We start from the raw sequence: 21811 nt of genomic DNA on the forward strand, positions 1-21811 counted from the left end.
AATTTTTCTATAAACGGCAACTCTTCATCTTATGTTTCCTTGCCTTCTTTATCTTCTTCTTCCTCTTCATCAACAAAGCCTCCTTGCTTACTCAAGGAATAGAACAATGAATCTTTTCTCTTTAAAAGATTAGCTGGAGTGTCAAATTCAGCCACTTCTCCATGCTCCAATACCACGATACGGTCTGAGTCCATAATAGTGTTCAAACGGTGAGCAATTGTCAAGATAGTTCTGTCCTTAAACTCACTACGAATGGTTTCTTGAAGAACTTGGTCGGTCTCAACATCGACTGCAGCTGTGGCTTCGTCAAGTACCAATATTGGCGATGGCACCAACAAAGCTCTGGCAAGACACATGAGCTGTCTTTGTCCAACCGACAAGTTCGAACCACCTTCACTCATTTTCACATCCAAAGCACTGGTAATGTCGCTTTCCTCGGTGCTTCTCTCAGCATACATGTTCAAAACATGATCCTTCAAGTGAGATAACTCCAAGGATTTCCACAATTGTTCATCAGTGTAAATATTAGTAGGATCCAAATTGCTTCTAATCGAACCCTCAAACACTTGTGCATCCTGAGGAATAATCGACAACTTATGGCGCAAGTCAGCCAATCCAATAGTGCTCGTATTCAATTGATCAATGTCAATATGTCCTCCAGCAGCTTCAATGATTCTGAACAATGCAAGGGTTAAAGACGACTTTCCTGCACCAGTTCTTCCAACAATTCCGATTTTCTCATGAGGTTTGATAGATAAGTTAACGTTCTTCAAAACCAAGTCCAATTCTGGTCTGTATCTGGTGGAGTAATCCTTGAATACGACTTCACCATGCTCTGGCCAAGACTTTCTTGGTCTGTGGTCCTCAATAATTTCTGGGGCCTCCGGAGTCAATTGTGAGTATTCCAAAACTCTTTCAACAGAAACAATGTTAGTTTCCACTTCCACAGTCATTCTAACAATCCAGTTCAACGATTGAGTAACTTGCAAAGCATACGAAACGGATAAACCAACCAAACCAGCACTGATTTGGCCACTCTTCAAACTCAAAATTGCTAAACCTGAAGAGCCCAAAATGATAAAAGAACCCAAAAGTTCCAATCTCACAGCCAACCATCTGTTGGCATTAATTGCTGGGTGGTATGCTCTCATGTTCCTGTCAATTCTGTTGCGGTTCAAGAATTTAAATCTCTCCTCCTGGCCATATGCTCTGATAATAGATACACCATTCAAAGACTCTTGGAAATTGGCAAAAATTGGAGATCTGGAAACAGAATCTAAACGACGCAATTCTCTGGAGGTCTTCAAATAGTATTGTTGGTAGTAGACATATAAGACACCCAATGGTGCAGCAATGAAAATGAACTGCCACGTGGAGAAACAAATAACAAAGATGGTGAACATCACCTTCGTTGAGTTACTGAAGAACTGACCAAAAACTCTGCCCAAAACTTCGTCGATCTTGTAAATATCATTGGAAAATCTGTTCAAAATACGGCCAATTGGAGTAGTCTCGAAGAAGGACATGGGTGCTCTCAAGACACTTGTGGCCATCCCATTGTGCATCTTAGTGGATCCCTGAATAGTACAGAAAACCCACATAAAGCTGGTTTGGATCAACGCGCATAAAGAGAAGCCAATTCCCAATAGGAAGTAAAACCCAAGGTACTTACCAACATGGGGGTTGTAGCCATATTTGGTGTTTACTTCGGACCAGTGTTTTAACCAAACGTTAGAGGCGACATTGAAGGACATCGACATAACAGTGGTCAAAAGGAAAATGACAACATTCCTAGGATTGCATGCCTTAGCATACGCCTTGTAAACGTCCCATTTGACCTGGCCTTGCTCGCTGTGTTCTTTTCTTGCCTTTGCTTCTTCGTCATCTTCTTCCTCGGCTTCTTGGATAATGGCACGTTCTTCGTCTGTCAAAAGAGGTGCATCAGAAGCTCTTCTCAAACTTGCAGAATCAATCTCAGTGTCACTCTCCAAGTAGGTAAGATCAACATTATCTTTGTTTTCGTCAGCTTCTTTTGGACTGGATTCCTTTGCAATTGACTCCTTGGTGGAGTTGGCGGAGGAAGATGCCGCAGTCGACGAACTTTTGTTTCCCTTACCGAACTCAATAATAAGCTGGCGTAACTGACTCTTTTGCTGCGACATTATTTCCAAGTAAGAACCTTGCTCAATCAACTTCCCGTCTTTAACCATATGCATATTGTCAGCAATACTCAAGACATGGATAGCATTGGTGGCCAAAATCTTACATTTCGTTTTCAACAAACCTTGAGGTCCCAAAACATGGTCAATTAAATGTCTTCCGACATGTTCATCAACAGCACTCAAAGGATCGTCCAACAAGTACACGTCAGCACGTGCATAAACGGCTCTAGCCAAACTAAGTCTTGCTTTTTGTCCACCAGATAAGGAGATACCTTTTTCACCGACTTCTGTCTTGTCACCTTTGGGCAAGATTTTCAAATCCACAGTTAACGCACATGCTTTCAAGACACAATCGTAGAATACAGGGTCATAAGTGTGACCAAATAAGATGTTTTCCCTGACACTTCCGTTAATGATCCATGGAACCTGAGAGACATACGCAATCTTACCGTGAACCTTGACCTCTCCTCTCAATTTGTACAAATCACCCAAAAGAGATTGAATAATGGAGGATTTTCCAGAACCGACTCTGCCGACAATACAATCCAATTCTCCTTTCTTGACTTCCAAGTTGATATTTGATAACGCAACTTTGTAGCTCTCTTCTCCCTTCTGCTTTGACCATAAGAAAGTACCGTCTTTCACAGACACGGCAACGTCACCAACTTTTTCAGCTCTAGGTGCTCTTATCACCGCATTCTCTTGCAACTCAGAGCTAGTCAAAAACTTAGTTAATCTTGAAACAGCAACTTGTGCCTCCACGACATTAGTAATGACCATAGGAACAACTGCCAATGGGAACGACAACAAATTGAACAAGGACAACGCAGGGAAGACAATATCAGTAGATAAACTGACATCTTTTCTGGTCAACACAAATAACCCAAAAGTGCAGCAACTGACCAAAAATGGAGCCAAAGTCCAGGTAAAATTGGAGACAGCTCCAAAAATACCCATACGCTTCAAATTAGCCAATTCCTTGTCATTTCTCACATGGTTCAACTTTTCCAAGTATGGGTGCTCCCAGCTGTACAACTTCAAGGATTTAATGTTGTTCAAGATTTCACTAATCAATCTGGATCTCTCATCCTTGAACTTCATCTGTGTTTTCTGCAATTTCTTTTGATACCTAGCAATGACAGCATTCAAAGGAATCATAATAACCATGATTGCAACACCTGCCCACATGGAATTACCCAATAACCCATGCAAAGAATACAAACAAATAATAATTTGGAAAGGCCCAGACCAAATAATCTGTAAGTTCTGTACCAAATCTTGTAATCTTTGGACATCAACAGACATGAGGTTGACAATATCACCCGTGTTAGAGGCTTGCTTCGTTTCGTTCGACAATGTCAAAGATTTGTTGTAAATGACCGAGGTTAAGGCAGACTTGATTTTCATACCCATGTCGAAAGCCCTTTGGAAGTATTGGTGTAAAAATGCAGTTTGGGTCACAGATACCAAGAACATGGCACCTGCGATCATCAAACCCTTAGTGAGTGGGATTGGCTCGCCGTCTTTCAATGACTGAGAGTATTCATTGACAAAGCGAATCAACAATCTAAGCAATTGTGGTTGAACAAAAGCCAAGATATCTTGTAAACCTTTGAAAAGTCCACCAATAACAAAAGAAAGACCAAATGCCTTTGAAAGTGCCCATCCGAGGGAAGGTGAAGACTGAGAGGACCAATAATGGTAGAAGGTTTCTGACGTTTCTGAGGAGCGGAGGAGACGGGGCAAAAATGGCAAGTCCCTTTCCGTCAAGTATTGCTGATAGCCCTTTTTCATAAGAGGTGCCATCCAGTTGAAGGTAAGACGGGAAAACACGTTGGCATTGTCGTAAGGCGAGGTTCCCAATTTTTCAGTGACACTGCCAAAAGATTGGGGCTGGTAACGATGTTCAATGCCCAATAAAAAGAGGGCATTCACGGCAGTCATGACCGAAAACACAGCATAGTTCGAGCCCTTTTCAGACCTCAAGCTCAAAGAAAGCACTCTTCCCGCGTGGAAAATAACTTGAAAGAGCCAGTAGAAAAGAAGTACGCCATTGGAAATGTTGCTCTTGAACTGTTCCAAGTAGTGAATGGCATAAGCCACCAAAACAGCCACAACATTGATAGTGTCAGCAGTTTTCAAAATGTCTTCTTGTCCAGGGTACAGCAAGACCAAAACAATGGAGAAAACAAGATGAAGAGCCGTCAAAAGCAACTTGGAGTAGAAAACCCAGGTGATCTTGTTACCCGTAGCCTTTTTCGTGTTCCTAAGAGTCCTAACTTGAAGAGAGCCAAAAATGACCATGGCGACACCAGCAGCCAAGTACAAGGCACCCGAAAAGAAACATGGAGTCAAGTCACTGTATTTCGGGGACATTGGACCCCATCCGTCTTCACAGTTACAAGAAAGCCATCCGGTAGCTGCACCAGAGGACGGCAAATGCGAGCCGTTTTTCGCCTTCTCAGAAAACTCAGAGACTGCAAGAAACGGAACTTTGGCCAAAATGTCCCAGTGCTGTAGAGCAGGGTCGATGTGTGGCACCAGTACTTGTTCCATTGCCACTTTTCTGTTGGAGAAAAATACCAAGAAAGAAAAATGCGTATATTTGTTATCCTCAACCGGACTAGCTGGTCGTACTGCACTTAGTGGCAGATAACGTTTCTCGTGTTAGTGCCACGAAGAGATTAGAACGAATACAGAACAAGGGAAATTCTAGCTTAGTCCTTTACGAAAGGCTGGTGTCTATAAGGATACAGTGTTTTCATCGTAGACAATGCTTTCAGGTTGGGCATTGAGACGGATTTAGTCTGCAAGAAGAAACGCAGGACCGTACGATGCAGGCGAACGGAGCTAATCTGAGCGTTATAGCTGCAGCTAAGAGAAAACATGATCGAAGTTGGATATCCAAGTAATACGTCATAGAGTCCTATCAGTTGAAACATAAGTCAATTGAGTTTTCAAGAAACAATTGAGTTTTCAAATAACTTTTTGCGTTGTCCATATCACGTTTGACGTATGGAGAGAATCTCGCTTACAAATGTAATCAAGCACGTGATTATATGCGTACATACAGATGGACACACCCACAGTTAGATACAACACTGCATACTTCATTTGTTGATTGGAAGTGTCTCAATAAGTTCTTATACAGAAACAGAGTGACTGTATATCGTAATTGTATCTGCTATTGCTGTCATAATTCTGTATTTAATATATTCTTCAGATAAGCCTATCTAATTCATTTGCGGTAATTCCCACAAACTAGAAGAGGTGCATAATGTACATTTAAATACTTGGTCCATTCTCGAAAATACCGGAGCTGCCTTTCGGCAACCTTTCTATATGAAACATGGTTACATGATGAGATTATACAATCTTAACCAGGGCATAAAGCGAAGCTTAAATTTCATTCGAGGAATAGAGGATATTCTCATGGAGTGTTTGCTGATACCAATCATCGTATCTTAGAATGTATCTACAGTTTCCATTCGCTATTATAATGCGTGCCCGTAGCAGCTGGTGTAAACACAGGTTGTATAAAGTGCTTGCAAATTTCTGGAATTACTTTGAGAAATACAGATGAAACCCTAGCGATTGCTAAAGACACCTCCTCGTTACTATAGAGAGGACCAGTATTCAATCTAGAAGGGCAAAGTAATGCGGAGAGTAAAGCCTTTCGACAAGCTTGATGCCAACTTGCTATGATCTATCTCCGTGAACCAGTCACTTTGCACATGTTCACGAACAGGCTTCTATGGGATTTTTGTTTTCTCTATTTGAAGAAACGCTTCAACCGTGACTTCTTCTCCTTCTCCTGTGTCTTTCCGTCCATGCGGTAATGAGCTGGAAGCGGCACAGAGTTGCTTGGGACCTTTTTGCCTGGACTCTTGAGTTCCTGACGTTGAGGAACTTGATTTTGAGACCCATGGCTAAAACGCTCACCCAGGACGTTCGACTGCGCCAACGAAGGTGGTTTTTGTTCTTCAAGTAAAAATGAAGGTGCACGTACAGGACCTGAAGTTTCAGCGACAATGTCAAGAGCAAGATCTCCCGGCAGCTTCACCTGGTCGCTGTTCTGAACGCCAATCAAAAAGTCCCGCGGCTTCAAGATGGTCTCAGACCCGAGAAAAAAGTCCTTGTTATGAGCTTCTGACAACTCATATACCGCTCTCATTTCCAGGTATGTGATGCCGCCTGCCACAAAACAAAAGACTCTCTGGCGAGACCTTGATGTTTGTGCCTTTGCTGTTGGAGCCCATTGAGCTCTGATACGAGGGTTCCTCAACAGACCAGCCTTTTCTGGCCCACGTACGGCATCGTCTTCCAATGGCTTGTCGCGGAAGTACGGAAACCAGTCGGCATCGAGCTCAAAACGTGCGGCCGCCAGAAGAACACGCTTGATTCCTGGCGCAAACCGTGACGTATTATAGGTTCCGTCGTTATTGATAGTGTGGAACGTTTTGCGGTGTACGGCTCGCTCCTGTGGGTTGGACTTCACCACGGGGAATCCAAGCTTGTGTAGATTGAAGAAACAGCGCTGCACGAGCGCCGTAGCTTGCGAATCTTTCACGCCAATGAATTTTGCAAGCTTGATAAAATCTGACTGTGCCAAGCCGCCACGATATAGCGCATAGATGAGTACAAGCCGTACTTTGTCATTGACATGCAAGTCTGCCCGGGCTAGAAGCGCCACCAAGTCATCGGCCAAGCGAGTGTTGCGCACACCTTCAAACAGCGTTCCGCCGGCGCAGCACGTCTGTTCAAAGTCCGCAGCAAACTCGGCCAATTTCCGCGCCGCGTTGATGGCTAGACATTCGTCGATCAAGCTCTTGTGCAAAGTTGCCTGACGCCGCTCCTCGTCAAAGCCTTGAAGATGGGCCACCACATACATCAAGTCTGCGGATGTTTTCGCCCGCGACCGGTCCACCATCATGGGATTCCGCTTGATAAGATCGTCAATGCGGCCCACCACCACCTCAGACGCTTCCACAATGTGCATGTGGCGCACGGCGACCCAAGTGCCATCGTCCTCGACGTCTAAGCGGGCCACCACGTCCTGGGTCTCACCACGCTCGTTCTCCGTGGTGTATGTGTACCGACCTTCGCGTTCCAACTCGGGCACAATGTCCATGGCCATGGCCTGGTACGTGAACTCATGGAGCAAAGGCGCGTACAAGTCGAGCGTGCGGTCGCAGATGAGAAGAACGGCACGTTGTTTTTCGCCTACAGACGGCGGCGGGTAATTTGTGTTGCGACGGGCGTAGTCGTCGAGCTGGCGCTGTACTTCGTCGGCAAGAAGTTCGGGCAAACGTGCCGCTTGGTGGTCGGCCTCGGGCAGAGAATAGAAGCGAAGCAACGGGTACTCGCCGGCAGCAACCACGGCGTTGACAATTGCCTTTGCGGACTTGCGCACCTGTGCCAACACCAAGTCGCCGCAGTTTTCGTTGTAGTATACGGGCATGGAGTTTTGGCCCGCTGCATCAGCTAAAAACACCCGCTGCTCCAAAGGATACATGGACGCAGGCACATATGTGGCATCGTCACAATGGCCGAGGTATGCACTGACCGCCGGGTTGGCCAAAAACCGGTCCAGGCGGAAAAAGGATGCCGTGTCCTCGTCCCACGGCAGATGAGGCACGAGCAAAAGATGGCCCGCTTTGTAGCGGCGGGCGTGGGCGTCGGCGGCAATGCAGTTGAAGTTGAATACCAGCGCATGCACAAAATACACCGCCAGCAAAAACGGCTGCTGCTTTCTAGGAGACGCTAGCTGTTCTATGGAAGCAAAGATGCGGAGAAGTGTGTCTTTGGCAATGACACGCATGAGCACGGGCTCGGTCTGCTTGTCCACAACAAGTGTGTAGAGGCCGCCGGGCGCCACAGCATGCTTGAGCGCCTGCAATAAATGTGCTTCCTGGAGCAGAAAGAGCAGGTTCATGAGGCCCAGTGTAGCCAGTTGTACGAAGGTGCGAATGAAGGTGGAAGCGCGAGTGTGGTGGAATGTGCGAGGCAATGTGCAAGAGTGTTATTGCTTGTTATGAAAGATCAAGATTGGGCTGTTTTTACTACGAAACGGCTTTGTCAGTAAGTCCACATACAGAACGCCGGTTTCCTGTTTAAGGCCTCTGAAGTTGGGATGGTGAATAAACGCATACATTGTGTGGTTACTGGCTTTCCCTTTAGTGGCTGAGAATCTCTTCGCATCATGTTTGTTTTCCCAGGGACACTAACTTTGGGCATTGATGAGAGGAAGTCTCCCTTCTTTGCGTCCGTACCTGTTCTTCTTTTCGATTACATCCGCGTACGAGTTCTGAAGCTGTAAACTTTGAATTAAACTCTGATAATTGCTCACTTCTGATAATCGCTTACTTCTTCTCTACAAGCGAAAGACCATTACGGAATAGTCTCACATGGATTTTCCTGAACTATTTGAGAATAGGAAGTAAACAAAGTCTGAAAAGCTTGTGGATTTCCGGCAATGTATTCTTCGGCTACAGTCTTGTGCTAGGACATGCAGGTGCTTTTGACTGATTTCTCTATAAACCTACAAGGAAACGTAAATTCTCATCAGCAAAAAAAAGGTTTCATTCATCGGACTCAAAGACTTTGGATGGTGCTTCAGCGTGACAGAAGAGATGGGATCCCTTTTTTTTCCATTTTTTACACTACGTTTGTCAACCTCGGTCTTATTTGGAGATGCTCATTTCCCATAAATTTGACAGAACAAGGGACTAACTGCGAACAACTTGTACAAAGTAAAAATCAAACAATGCCAATGCCGATTATCCACGAGTTTGTTTATCAAATACCCGTTCTCAATTTCTAGCCTCGAGAGTAATGAAGGCTCCAGAGTAGTAGAATCTTGAGACTAATGAATATTCTTTATAGTACTTAAGAGCTCACCCACAATCATTGAACACTTAGATCGGATTACATGACTAGCATCCCTTTTTAATTGCTTCTGATAATCTAGTTATGACTTGTCCAAAATAGTAATCATGAAGCAACCTGAACGCAAAGATGTCGGAGTGCAATTTGCATTTTTCGCTTATCCGGATTAGGTGTGAAAACCTGAGACCGGAACTTCCGCTTCTACTCATTCTACAGACCCGTATCACCTCTATATTATGAAGATGAAAACACTCAATTTACATGGTCCATGGCATAGCTTGCATAGGTTTCTTCGCGTGTACCGAGTCTCGGATCATACATCCGAATAGCATCACATTGCAAATGACAGCTATTCTCACCACACAGTCACGCTACACCACATAGCAATATCATCGTATCATCACAATGTGCTCGCAACATTACAACAACACATCGTATAAACATAGTTTTTTTTCAGAAAGTAGACTATCAATGGTTTTTTAATCGTCTCCGCACTCCTACTTATTAAGCGCACGCGAATGTGTCATGTGTACAGTCGCTTTGTGTAGTTTCAACCACCTTGTTTTTCGGCCCATGCCCAGGTGAAGAAGCGAAACTCTTTATATGCGATCTAATTCCTTCTCCGCCGCGTCGCCTGCGCCGAAAAGCTCTCAAAATGGATACTTGGTTGTCGTGTACATTGCGGGATGGTATCTCTTCTCGATGTCCATTTCCATCTACAACAAATGGATGTTTGGCCTGGGACTCAATTTCAGCTTCCCTTTGTTCATCACGGCATTCCACCAGGTGTGCCTTCTTCTTCTCAGTGGAGCAGGATTGTTTTTCCGGCCGAAACTTCGGCCTACCGTCAATGTTTCTGAGGTTTCTTCTGCAGAAGGAACCTTGGCTAAATTCTGTGCATCGTTGGTGATGTCTGCCGGGGCGTACGCGATCAACATCTTGCCTTGTGCTGTGGCTTCTGCCGGGGATATCGGGCTCAGCAACGTTTCGCTCCGCTATATCTCTTTGACGCTTTACACCATGCTCAAAACATCATCTTTAGCATTCGTGTTATTGTTTGGGCTTTTGTTCCGCTTGGAACGGTTCAACTGGCGTCTTGTCGCCATAGTTGCAGTCATGTGTGTTTCGGTTATGATGATGACGCAGAAACCGGCCCAAGAGAGAGACGAAAACCAGGTTCTCGGCATTATGCTCATTTTGGGAGCCTCATTTGTGCTGGGAATCCGCTGGTGTTTCACACAACTTCTTTTGAAGAAAAGCGACTATACGAGGAACCCTGTACTGACGATTTTTTACATTTCCCCTGCAATGACAGTGGTTCTTTTCTTATTTGCCCTTATAGTCGAAGGTTGGCCATCTTTTATCTCTCTGGACATTTGGGCCGCCAAAGGTACAGCATGTACAATATTCCTTATGATTATTCCCGGAATTTTGGCATTTTTGATGACATTGTTCGAGTTCCAGCTTCTCTCTGTAGCACCGGTCTTGACTTTGTCCATCGCTGGCATTTTCAAGGAATTGCTCACAATCATGTTTAGCTCAGCCATTTTTGGCGATCGTTTAAGCATGCTCAATTGCATTGGGGTGGTTATCACATCGATCGATGTGCTATGGTACAATTATTATAGATTTGTGGAAAAGGATGCCACTGACGAAAGCTACACTGCTTTGTCCGGTCTGGAAGAAGGTGAGGGTATTGAGTTGAAACAGCATTAGTTACCTTGTTTCAGGCAACGCTGTAGATTGATCCTTTCCTTTATTTTGCATTATATACGAAACGTTTTCCTCATGATTTCTATTACGAGAGGCATATACCAAGCAGTAAGCCCGCCAAAAGTATGGCCCAGAATATAGGCGACAAGTTGCGCGAAGAGTATGCTATGGCCATGCCATCAGACTTGGATGTGCTTGCAGGTGTTGAGCTGCTGTTCTTCTCAGTATAGGAGTCTGGCACCGTTATATAGATTTCGCCCGACTGGATTATGACTGCCGAGAATCGAGACGGTATCAATTCTGTGTTCGTGATGTTAGAAGGGGCGAACGTCAAAGTCCTGTTTTCTGAGTATGTCACTGGTGTGGCGAACGGGATGGTGCCTGAATGGATGTATTGTGCCGAGACGTTTGTAGAAAAGTTTCCCACCAGAAGTTTGCTTGCATTGCCCTTGAACGCTTTGGCATCATCATCAAGATCATAATCAAGGTCCACATCCTCATTTTTATTGGCTATGCCCACATGTCCCCCATCATTATCCATTACGAGATACATCTGCGTAATGAAGGGGAGGCCGAGGGCTGTGTATCCCAAACGTGTGTTGGGCAATACATTCAAGAAGCATGCACGGTCTCCACTGCTAAAGTACAAGTAGTTGTTGTCCATCATGGCATCAACTAGAAGAGAGGTAAGGGGGACAGGCACGTTCAATGGCCCAAACGTGAGGTTGACAGTAGCATGGCTGTCCTCGATGTCCAGGCATTTCACAATCCACCGATTGGACTTGGAACTATAATATGCGTTCGTTTGAACGGCAAGCTGTATCACCGTATCCAAAGGCAAGTATGAATAGCCGTAACGCGAATCTAGAAGCACAGGAATGGATTCATTACCATAAAGCGTAGCCTGTCGCCGCGTGACACTGTTGTACAAGATAATCTTGTCCAACATCACAATGGGAAGCGCACGTTGATCCCCATTATCATCCCAGCCTGTGTATGCTACGGGAGGATATTGGTAGAGGCTTCCGCTATAGAAAGACTTGTCAACGGCACCTAAGAGCAAACTGCCGCTCGTGCCATTACGTTTTCCACCAAAGTAAATCGAGTAGCCGTGGCCCGCCACAAGCCCTTCCGAGACAAGTACATCCAAGAGACCCAGTGCATACGGATGTGGAGCAAGGCCCAAGCCGCCTGAGTGCATGTTTGTACTGCTTGCCAACACAAAGCCGAAATCGTCCAAAGCCAAATGGCCCCCGACACCGCCTATCGTCAAATTGGCAGTATACGGAGAGCCTTGAGCGGAGATACCGTTCGGGTACGGAATGTTGTATGTCAGGCTGCTTGGAGCAGAAGTGGTGGGCGTGAAAGCGTCGCCCACGTAGCAACCGGCAGAGCCTATGGACGCAGAGGAGTTGAGGGTGCTGCAGTTTGGCAAGACTGCGCCGTTCAAGAACCACAAGTCGGGCTGCACGAGATCTACACGCACACCGATGGAAGTTCCCGCGTCGTCCGTGACGTAGGCGTTGTAGTAGATGTCGTCTGAGGGTATAGAGAGTGGCACGGTTATGAACTCCGGTAAGGTCGATGGGCTCAAAGACCTCGAGGTATCTGAAGAACGCGACGGAGTGGCGTCCGAAGAATGGGAGGAAGAACCATCGGAGGAGGCTGAAAGCGACTCTGTTTTGTCTGTTTTGTCGCTTCGAGTGTCTTTATGGGCATCGTTGACCGCCGCTGACGCTAGCGCTAACAACACGCACACAGACACGAGAGGGCGAAGCATGGTTCTGTTTGTGATATCGAGGGGAGCTGTTTCTCACTGTATCTGCTGCCTTATCCCGCTTCCACTGCGTGTTCAAGTTTCGCTCTTTTCGCCTTTTTTGGTTGAGCGCTGCCAGGTACGGTTATTTTTTTGTTTTGACACTTTTGAAGCACCTGTAGCTAGACAGCCGTGTGCAGGTGGATCTGGAAAAGAAAGTGGACGAAGCGGAAGCGAAGACTACAAAGGGTCAAGGGGAAAACCAAAATCAGAAGATGACAAGAAAGTAACAAGCGAATATGCTTTTAAGAAAAGAGTGGCCACTGAAAAAAAACTTACTGAGGGAGATAAGATTGAACAAGGAGAAACCGGAAAGCCTGCGCATCATGCATCTCGACTCTATATTTAGATCGTATCATCTTCCAACAGGGACAAAGAAACAAACAAACAGGGCCGTGAAGGAAAGAAGAATACTCGTAGAGGAAACTTAAACATAAAGAAACAAAAAAAAAGCAAGACAAAACAAAAAAATGAGTCAATCCATACAATGGATGGCCACAATACCAACGTCTCCGTGTCCTGCGCGATCTATTATCGGAACCAGCGTGCCGAATTTCATGAGTCCCAAAGTGGCAGACAAGGTTGGATATCAAAGCTTTCTCGTGGTTTCATGAGCAAGGTCTATACTTACTAACACAAGGGCCAGACGTAGTCAGATGTCTTGGACATTAGGTTGTATGCCAAGTAAAGGAGTCTTGAAGATATTTTTTTAAGTTCTCTTGTTATTATCTCACAGTAGAGTAATACTCAAAGAAGCTTACGTTAAAAACCAACTAGTATGGCCGCAGTAATACTCGTATTTGAAATGAGTTCGATGTAGAATAGAGCTTCGCTACTTTTACCAGAGAAACTTTTCCGTCAGCTAGCTCTTTCAATAGCTTGCCAATAGAGAAGCGAGGCTAGAGAGGAATACCTACCTATTATGAGTTGAAATTCAAGGCTGTTTAAAAGGACTTGTAATTTACTCTTCGAGTTTTCAGTTTTTGTACAAGTGATTAAGGCCATAGATCTGCTTCGGCTGCAAGGGGTTTAAATTTCATTCCATAGATACGTCTGACTTTTTGCTCTATTAAAATGAAGAAAGTCACAGGAAGGTTGTTAAGAACCCAAATTTGACATAATCTCTTAGAACTTCAATGTAAATGAGAGCTCAAGTTCTTGTTATGAAAAGAGTTAGCAGACACTCGAAACGTGGTGATGTACCTAATTCATCTAGGCGCTTATGGACATCGGAATTATACTCTGAACACGACTGACGAAGCTATTCCGGTCGAGTCTTAATTTCTTTTCAAGTCTGAACCAAATGTTTCTACAGAATGTCGTTGTGTGGAAGGAAGACAAACCGGTGATTTTCTTACTGGGTGCTCTCTAGTATTAGTGTGCATGCAAATGAAACTGTGGATACAAGACATAACAATGTGAGTATTGACTAGTCACCGAGATTTCAGGACAATGAAATCGACAGGTGGCTCAACAGAACATAAAAGTGCATCTACATTCAAATGACATCTTTTGTCACTTTTCCACAATGTTAGGGGTTCGTTGTTTGGTTGAAATCCTCAATTACGTCAAGGATCCTGCGTAGTATCCCTGCACGGCTATAGATTAGTGTCGCAAAATATGCACTGTGCATAAGCCACGATTGGACAAAGGTTGGCCATTTCAAAACCAAAAGAGAACCCAACATACCCATGTTTACCAAAAGTACCCTTAGAAGAAACTTTTCAAAGTGGGCCCGCATGTCGCTTTTTCTGTTCTATTTTGAGCCGTTTTATGCTTTCCACCTTGCGCGGCCACCCTCTGCACACTAGAGGAAAAAATAAGAAATACACTAGCCTCATCGATACTAGTTCACCACCACTATCAACATCCCACTTCTCCACCGGGATATCTCCAACGTCTTCTTCGGAAAACCCCCATATATTTAGCCGGAGCATCGGGCGTTTTCGGCACCGACCCATTACTGTCCCGAATCTCGACAAAGGATACACATTCTATTCTTTTGACCAACCATTCCAGTTTTACCTCCGATACAAAGCTTCAGGCTTCCCCAGAACCCGTTCCTTTCTGTGAGTTGTCATGACGCTCACTAAAAGAGGCGGCAAGCGGCGCCGCATGAAGATCGGCATCCGGCCGCAACTCATCATCTTGGTTGGTTTTTCGTCGCTTTTTTCCTTGTTGATATTGGCCATTGTGGTTGGCGTCTACTTCACCAAAAACCTATCCAGTTTGCGGGCAGACCGTTTGGAGGTCATTTCGCAGCTCAAATCGACGCAGTTGTCACAATCCATCCAGTACATCTACTACCAGATATATTATCTTTCCCAGCGAGACGCCATCACATCTCCATTGGCAGTGTACAAGGCGGGAAATATCTCGCTGCTGGTATTTGCTGACGCACAACTGTCGCTAGACCAGCTCCTTACGTCCTCAGACACATTTGCCTCGGCCAAACTCTACAACCTAGATCTCACTGTCGTGGCACTGTCTGAAAATTCTGCCGTGCGTGTAGCTTCGTCCACAGAAGACGCATTGTACCCATTAGCCAAAGACTCTGAAGTTCCGCGTGCCCTCACACTGTCGAGTCTGTCTTATGTGTTGCCCGAAGGAATGATGTCGGGCCCACTCCCGAATTCCACCAACAGCAATTCGTCGTATTTTTTCGGCCTCACTGTGCCCATTTATTCCAACACGTCGATTATTCTTGATCAGCCATCTGTCTCTGGTTACTTGTCTGTGATTTCTGGTGCACAAACTATCCGCAGCGCCCTAACAAGCAAAAGCGGTGATTATAGCGTGGCAACAGTGAAAGGAATTTACGCCAACTCTACCGTCATAGGCAATTCAGATGCGCTCATAGGTTACGAGTCCTTGTTTCCAGTAGAAGGCTCGTTGCTACAACCAAACGTGTTTTTCCCCATTTCTTCTTCTGATGCAGTAGAAGAGGCTCTTACACATGAGTCGGGATTCTATCAGCATCTTCGTCTTATGACGGGCCATCAATCGGCTGTCGGATTCAAAAAAGTTCGCGTTGACGAGTCAAATGTCTGGACTATCATGATCGAACAAAGACAGAGCCGTTTTTTGGCCCCCGTCCATCGTCTTACTAGAATCATGATCGGTGTCGTGATTGGCATCGGCGCATTCATGTGTTTTATTACTTTTCCTCTCGCAGTGTGGTTTGTCAACCCAATCACAAAGTTGAAGGAAGCGACCGAAGCAATTACTAAATCGAAGAAGGAAAAGGACAACCAAGCAGCATACGGCGCACTTGCCCGTTCTCATTCCACACGAAGTAATTTGTCTGAATCTCAGGCGGCGCTTGGGAAAACAAACACAGGCCACACAATCAGCTCTGGTAGCTCTACTGTGTATTCGTCTGGTATCAGACTTCCTGCGCGTATTCCACAGTCGAAGAAGTTATTCAAAGACGAGTTGACGGAACTTTCCGAGGCTTTCAACATCATGACCCAAGAGTTGGAAACACAGTACTCCCATTTGGAAGAGAGAGTGAAACTGCGGACCAAAGAGTTAGAAGCTTCGAAAATAGAAGCAGAGGCAGCAAACGAGGCAAAAACCGTGTTCATTGCTAATATTTCCCACGAGTTGCGTACGCCATTGAATGGTATCTTGGGAATGACTTCTATCGCTTTGGAAGAGACTGACCATCTGCAAGTTCAGGACTCTTTGAAGTTGATTCATCGTTCTGGTGAATTACTTTTGCATATTTTGACAGAGTTATTGACCTATTCGAAAAACACATTGAATAGATCAAAGTTGGAAAAATCCAATTTCCAAATCCTTGAGATAGTACACCAAGTGCGGTCTATTTTCGGAAAGTTGGCTGTAGACCAAAGAGTCAACTTCAAGGTTTTGGTTAAGCCCAATAGCTTGCGCAAGCTCATTCTTTTTGGCGACTCAAATCGAATCATCCAGGTGGTGATGAACTTGGTCTCCAACAGTTTGAAATTCACTCCTGTGGATGGCAATGTTGATGTCACCTTCAGGCTCATTGGAGAGTATGATGAGAAAAAGTCACTGGAGCATGGCTACCAGCGCGTTTGCATAAAAAACCCTCCTCATGGAGACTCCCATTCTAACGAAACTGCTCGCGGCCTGATAGTAACGTCGCCTAGACCTCCACCTAGGCCGCCACTTCGAACCCCCTCGAAAGGCAACTATCCTGGTACTAATGAAAACCCTAAGGACGATTTGGTGTCGATAATCTCTGGCATGTCAGAACAAGAAGAGAAAATTAATGAGAAGTCAGATACACAGAGTTTAGTGACTTTGGCAACGGCTGAGTATGAAAAGGCGCTTTTCAACTCCCAGTTCTCTTACAACAAGCCACTTCCGACACCTCCACTGGAGAATTATCCAGAGAATGTTCACCCATCCCCTGCGACTAGTGTGAAATCAGGGACAGATAATAAAGTTATTTCAACCAGACCAAGAGCACATACCCATCGCTCCCACTTATCAGAAAGCTCAAATATTTTCGCTGAGCAGGCTCATTTTGCTAAGAAACTGGACTTGTTCACGTCACCACACCTGCTCTCCAACAGCGAAATGGTTAAAAACAATAAGGTCTATAAGATGCGGAAGTTGTATCAGCCTAAAGTATGGGCCATTCAGATCGAAGTGAAAGATACTGGTTCGGGAATAGAACCTGCTTTACAAGAAAAGGTGTTTGAACCATTCATACAAGGTGACCAAACCTTGTCTCGAAGTTACGGTGGAACTGGATTGGGGTTATCTATTTGCAGACAACTAGCTAAAATGATGCATGGTACCTTGACACTCAAATCGAGTTTAGGGAAGGGTTCCACCTTCAAATTCACCGTACCACTTCCTCAAAATGGTGAAATTCTTGTCCCAGAAGAGTGCATGGAGGAATTCTGCAACGACGAATTCAATCCAGACTCGAAAGTCAACAGAAAAGTCGTTTTCGATATCGACAATCATTCTGAGCCAGAGGATGAAAAGGAGACTCCTGATACGCCCAATGGAAGCGCAGAACAAACCAAGTCCGAAAACTCTACACCTACCACTCAAGATCAAAAGTCGCCCAAAAAGTTCAACGGTCATCTCGACTTGCCCAAAAACTCACTCCGTATTCACCATCTTCAAGACTCTTCAACTGGCACAGTTGACCAGTCACATGCGGGCGATACTCTCCTTGGCAGTTTATCACACTTGAAGATTTTGGTCGCAGAGGACAATTCTGTCAACCAGGAAGTGATCAAACGGATGTTGAGGCTCGAAGGGTTTACCAATGTGACAATGGCTGGCAATGGGGCAGAGGCAGTTGACTATGTGCAAAATGCGTATGAAACGGACTCACAATTTGACATGATTTTCATGGATGTTCAGATGCCCAAGATGGATGGATTAACAGCAACAAAACTTATCCGTAATAACCTAAAATATGGTAAACCCATTATTGCTTTGACAGCTTTTGCGGATGAGAGCAATGTCAAGGAGTGTTTGAACAGCGGGATGTCGGGATTCCTTTCAAAGCCCATTAAGAGAACTAATTTGCGGCAGATCATTACCGAGTTTTCGACAGAAATCTTCTGCAATATTGTGACTACCCCAGTGGGCACAGATGAGCACGAGAGACGTTCAGATTTCCCGGTGATGCTGCCTCATAAAATCAAGCCATGATTAATAGACATGTAATATATTTCTAATTAATAGGGATAAGGGTCTAGAAAAGGGGGTTTACTCTGGTTATAAGAAGAAAATGGAAGGAACAATGTGGAACGGGAATAGAAACTGAGACGAAGCCATGTAAGAGAATGAAAAAATAAAGTTATGCAAGTAATATAGAAGCAGGAGATTGAAGGAACCGAAAGAAAAGAATTCCCTTTGCTCCATTCGATACAGAAATTCTGATATAAAGAATATTGATTACGTCTTCTTGCGACGTAGAGGTAAGGTAGAACTGTGGTTTCAGATTGGAAGTTTTTCTTGTGATCGCAGCAAAAGACAGAATCGGAAACGAAAAGTGAAGTTACTATTTATAAACCCGAAGGAAGACAAGAAAAGGGACACTTCACAAGACAGATGGATGACGGTACAAATAAGGTTTGAAAAATGCACGGTTTCCAACTCTCATCTGGAGACATCGATCAGTTACTATGCAAGAATACTACCATTCATAATCGGAACGTTTTTTACGACCCTGGCTGTCGAAAGATTTTTATCAGCAGAATCCTCAAATGTTTGAGACAACTATAGAATTCAACATGTATCATTAGATTGCAAATCTGGAATGCAAAAGAGAATGCCATGACGTAGCTCCACTAAAGCTCGTTTATGCAGATGGAATCCGCAGTGAAACAAACCAGCCATCTATTTTGCTTATATGCAGATGGAGCCGTTCCTTTCTGTCATGCCGCGCCAGCTAAAATTAATTTAATTCTCCCTTCAGTTACTCGGCAGAAAATTATTCGGCAACACTCCTTGAGGCTATAAAGCAAAAACAAGTCGAATAAAAATTCGACCAAGTCGGCTAGAAAAGAAACGGGCCAAAAAAATTCTCAGCAAAGGAAGCTGAATACAAAGAAGCCGAGCAAAAGACTTTGAAGACGTGAAGCAAAGTGCATAACGGGTAATACTGGAAGAAGCCGACCCAAAATCAAAAAGACGTAAAAGACGTTGAATCGAAAAGTTACACCGAAAACCTCCGGTGAACGACATTACTTCAACTGGTAAAGTGGCCGATTAACCGAACACTTTTATCTTGAATTACGGAGTAAGGAAACTACTAGGGTATTTCAAAGTTCATCTCCATGACTTATCTAGAAAAAGATTTGGATAGGGAGACTCGCAAAGACCGCGTCTACCGCACGTGGCTGCACTGGGCTCGCTTGGCGATTTTACTAGTATGGGGAACGGGATTTCTTATCTTTGCTACATCCTACACATTCTCGTTGAACGCCAGCCCGTCACGTATATCTGTGGACCAGATTTTCCCGACGCATGGGCATTTGGGTAAAGGAAAGGAGCTTACGTTTGACGCGCTTCGAAAGGGTGAATTTCGCCCCAACGTGAAACTGGTGCAGTGGATTCACAGTCCAGAGTCGGTGTCAAACGATCAGGGCACCTACTTGCTCACTGAGAAAAAAGGCGACTGTGCCACTAAGTATGTGGTGAAGAGCCTTTCCAACGAGTCGTATCACTACAGCTTGTATGGCGACAGCAGTTTTCTGTATGAGGGCACCACGTACAAAATTGACGAGTTGTTTGCTTCGCCTGACTTGAATAGGGCGCTCTTGCGCACCAATACAACAAAGGGCTGGCGCCATTCGTCCACAGCGCTTTTCTGGGTGCTCGATGTTGAAAGCCAAGCTATAGAACCACTTTCTGGCAAGGACCTTGTGTCCACAGCCTTGTGGGCACCAACATCGGATAAGATTGCGTTTGTTCTCGACAACGACGTCTATATACGCCACTTACACGCTGCGAAAGTCGAGCGTATTACTAAAGACGGTAGCGTTAACATTTTCAACGGAAAACCAGACTGGGTATACGAAGAAGAAGTATTTGCAGCCGATATCGCCATGTGGTGGTCGCCACAGGGAGATAAGGTGGCATTTTTGCGCTTCAATGACACGAATGTTCCAGAATACACTATTCCATATTATGTGCAAAAAGGCCATGAAGACTATCCAGAAATAGTAACCATCAAATACCCCAAACCAGGCTATCCAAATCCAGAAGTGCAATTGGTTGTTGCGACCTTAGACCCATTAGATGTGCGTTACATTGCGCTCGAATCAGCCCAAATTACAGACAGACTTGTGACTGAGGTATTGTGGGTGGCAGACGATTCTCTTTTAGTGAAAACTACAAACCGTGCAAGTGACTTGATGGAAGTATTCTTGATCGAACAAGGTAAAGCCAAAGTTGTGCGTACCCATCACGCCAAGGACTCATGGTTTGAGGTTGGATCCAATGCTGTCTATGTCCCTAAGAATGAATCCTTGGGTCGCTCACAAGATGGCTATGTTGATGTTGTGATGAAGGATGGATTCAGTCACTTAGCGTACTTTGCACCTCCTCACAATGCTCAGGGAGTCTTCTTGACCGAAGGTCAGTGGGATGTACTTTCCAGCACTGTGGATGCGAGAAACAACGTCATCTACTTTTCAGCAACACTTGAATCGTCCGTCCAGAGACATTTCTATTCGGTAAGTTTAACCGAACCAGCAGAACCTCGGAAACTCACGAACGGTACAGCATGGTACACGGGGACTTTCTCATCCGGTGCCCGTTATCTTCTTTTGAATTACGGCGGGCCCGATGTTCCTACGCAGCGGTTGGTGGACTTGCATACGATGGCAACGGTGAAAGTGATTGAGACAAACACTGAGCTTCGCCAAACAATGACAAAGTACGATATTCCGCCACAGAACGTGAGTTCTGTTGTATTAGAAGATGGGGTTGAGGCCAATTACTTGGAGATTCGCCCACCTAACTTTGACTGCACGAAAAAATACCCAGTCTTGTTTTACGTCTACGGCGGGCCTGGATCGCAGTTGGTGACCAACGACTTTTCTGTGGGGTTTAGTCACGTGGTGGCAGCTCAACTCAATGCGATAGTAGTGACCGTGGATGGCCGTGGAACCGGTTTCAACACGCGAACTGAGGGTGGTCGCTTCAAATTTTGCGTTCGTGATCAGTTGGGCCATTACGAGCCTCTCGATCAAATCCGCGCTGCGCAGATCTGGGCAGAGAAACAATATGTGGACTCTACTCGCATGGCCATTTGGGGCTGGTCCTATGGTGGCTTCTTGACTCTTAAAACATTAGAGACAGATACTGAACATGTGTTCTCCTACGGAGTCGCTGTCGCTCCAGTGACAAAATGGCGTTTGTATGACTCTGTCTACACGGAACGGTACATGCGCACACCTCAGGAGAATCCGACTGGGTATGCCACCGCCAGCATTCAAAATGCAACGAATTTCGCAGGTGTAACCCGCTTCTTAGTGATGCATGGCTCTGGGGATGACAATGTGCATTTTCAAAATAGCATGAGCCTCGTGGATGATCTTAACTTGGCAGCGGTGGAGAATTTCGACTTTATGGTTTTCCCAGACTCGGACCACTCGATCAGGTTCCACAATGGTAACGCCGTTGTGTTCGACCGTATTTTGGGCTGGCTCCGACACGCGTTCAACAATGATTACGCGTGAGTTGTATTACTATAGACTGTACTATT

The 21811-nt window shown here is 45.1% G+C and overlaps 6 protein-coding genes across 6 annotated transcripts; 3 read left to right on the forward strand and 3 right to left on the reverse strand. All coding sequences in view use genetic code 12, as the record gives it.

The window, feature by feature from the left end:
* Positions 1-29: 29 nt before the first annotated feature.
* Positions 30-4718, reverse strand: YCF1 (ATP-binding cassette glutathione S-conjugate transporter; the record flags this gene model as incomplete). Its single annotated transcript, XM_002617570.2, has 1 exon — positions 30-4718. One exon carries the CDS (start codon positions 4716-4718, stop codon positions 30-32), a length of 4689 nt encoding a protein of 1562 aa, XP_002617616.2.
* Positions 4719-5934: 1216 nt separating this feature from the next.
* On the reverse strand, positions 5935-8097 carry SEC1 (Sec1p; the record flags this gene model as incomplete). Its single annotated transcript, XM_002617568.2, has 1 exon — positions 5935-8097. The coding sequence occupies one exon, from the start codon at positions 8095-8097 to the stop codon at positions 5935-5937; it is 2163 nt and encodes a 720-aa protein (XP_002617614.2).
* Positions 8098-9653: 1556 nt separating this feature from the next.
* Positions 9654-10766, forward strand: FOB63_004778 (uncharacterized protein; the record flags this gene model as incomplete). Its single annotated transcript, XM_002617567.2, has 1 exon — positions 9654-10766. The coding sequence occupies one exon, from the start codon at positions 9654-9656 to the stop codon at positions 10764-10766; it is 1113 nt and encodes a 370-aa protein (XP_002617613.2).
* An 82-nt stretch (positions 10767-10848) lies between these two features.
* YPS7 (putative aspartic endopeptidase) lies at positions 10849-12543 on the reverse strand (the record flags this gene model as incomplete). The annotated part of the gene is made up of 1 exon (XM_002617566.2): positions 10849-12543. One exon carries the CDS (start codon positions 12541-12543, stop codon positions 10849-10851), a length of 1695 nt encoding a protein of 564 aa, XP_002617612.2.
* Positions 12544-14658: 2115 nt separating this feature from the next.
* Positions 14659-18246, forward strand: SLN1 (Sln1p; the record flags this gene model as incomplete). The annotated part of the gene is made up of 1 exon (XM_002617565.2): positions 14659-18246. The coding sequence occupies one exon, from the start codon at positions 14659-14661 to the stop codon at positions 18244-18246; it is 3588 nt and encodes a 1195-aa protein (XP_002617611.2).
* Positions 18247-19376: 1130 nt separating this feature from the next.
* DAP2 (Dap2p) lies at positions 19377-21785 on the forward strand (the record flags this gene model as incomplete). Its single annotated transcript, XM_002617564.2, has 1 exon — positions 19377-21785. The coding sequence occupies one exon, from the start codon at positions 19377-19379 to the stop codon at positions 21783-21785; it is 2409 nt and encodes an 802-aa protein (XP_002617610.1).
* Between the last annotated feature and the right edge of the window lie 26 nt (positions 21786-21811).

The sequence above is a fragment of the Clavispora lusitaniae genome, assembly GCF_014636115.1.
Source record: "Clavispora lusitaniae strain FDAARGOS_655 chromosome Unknown tig00002663_pilon, whole genome shotgun sequence".
NCBI lineage: Eukaryota > Fungi > Ascomycota > Pichiomycetes > Serinales > Metschnikowiaceae > Clavispora > Clavispora lusitaniae.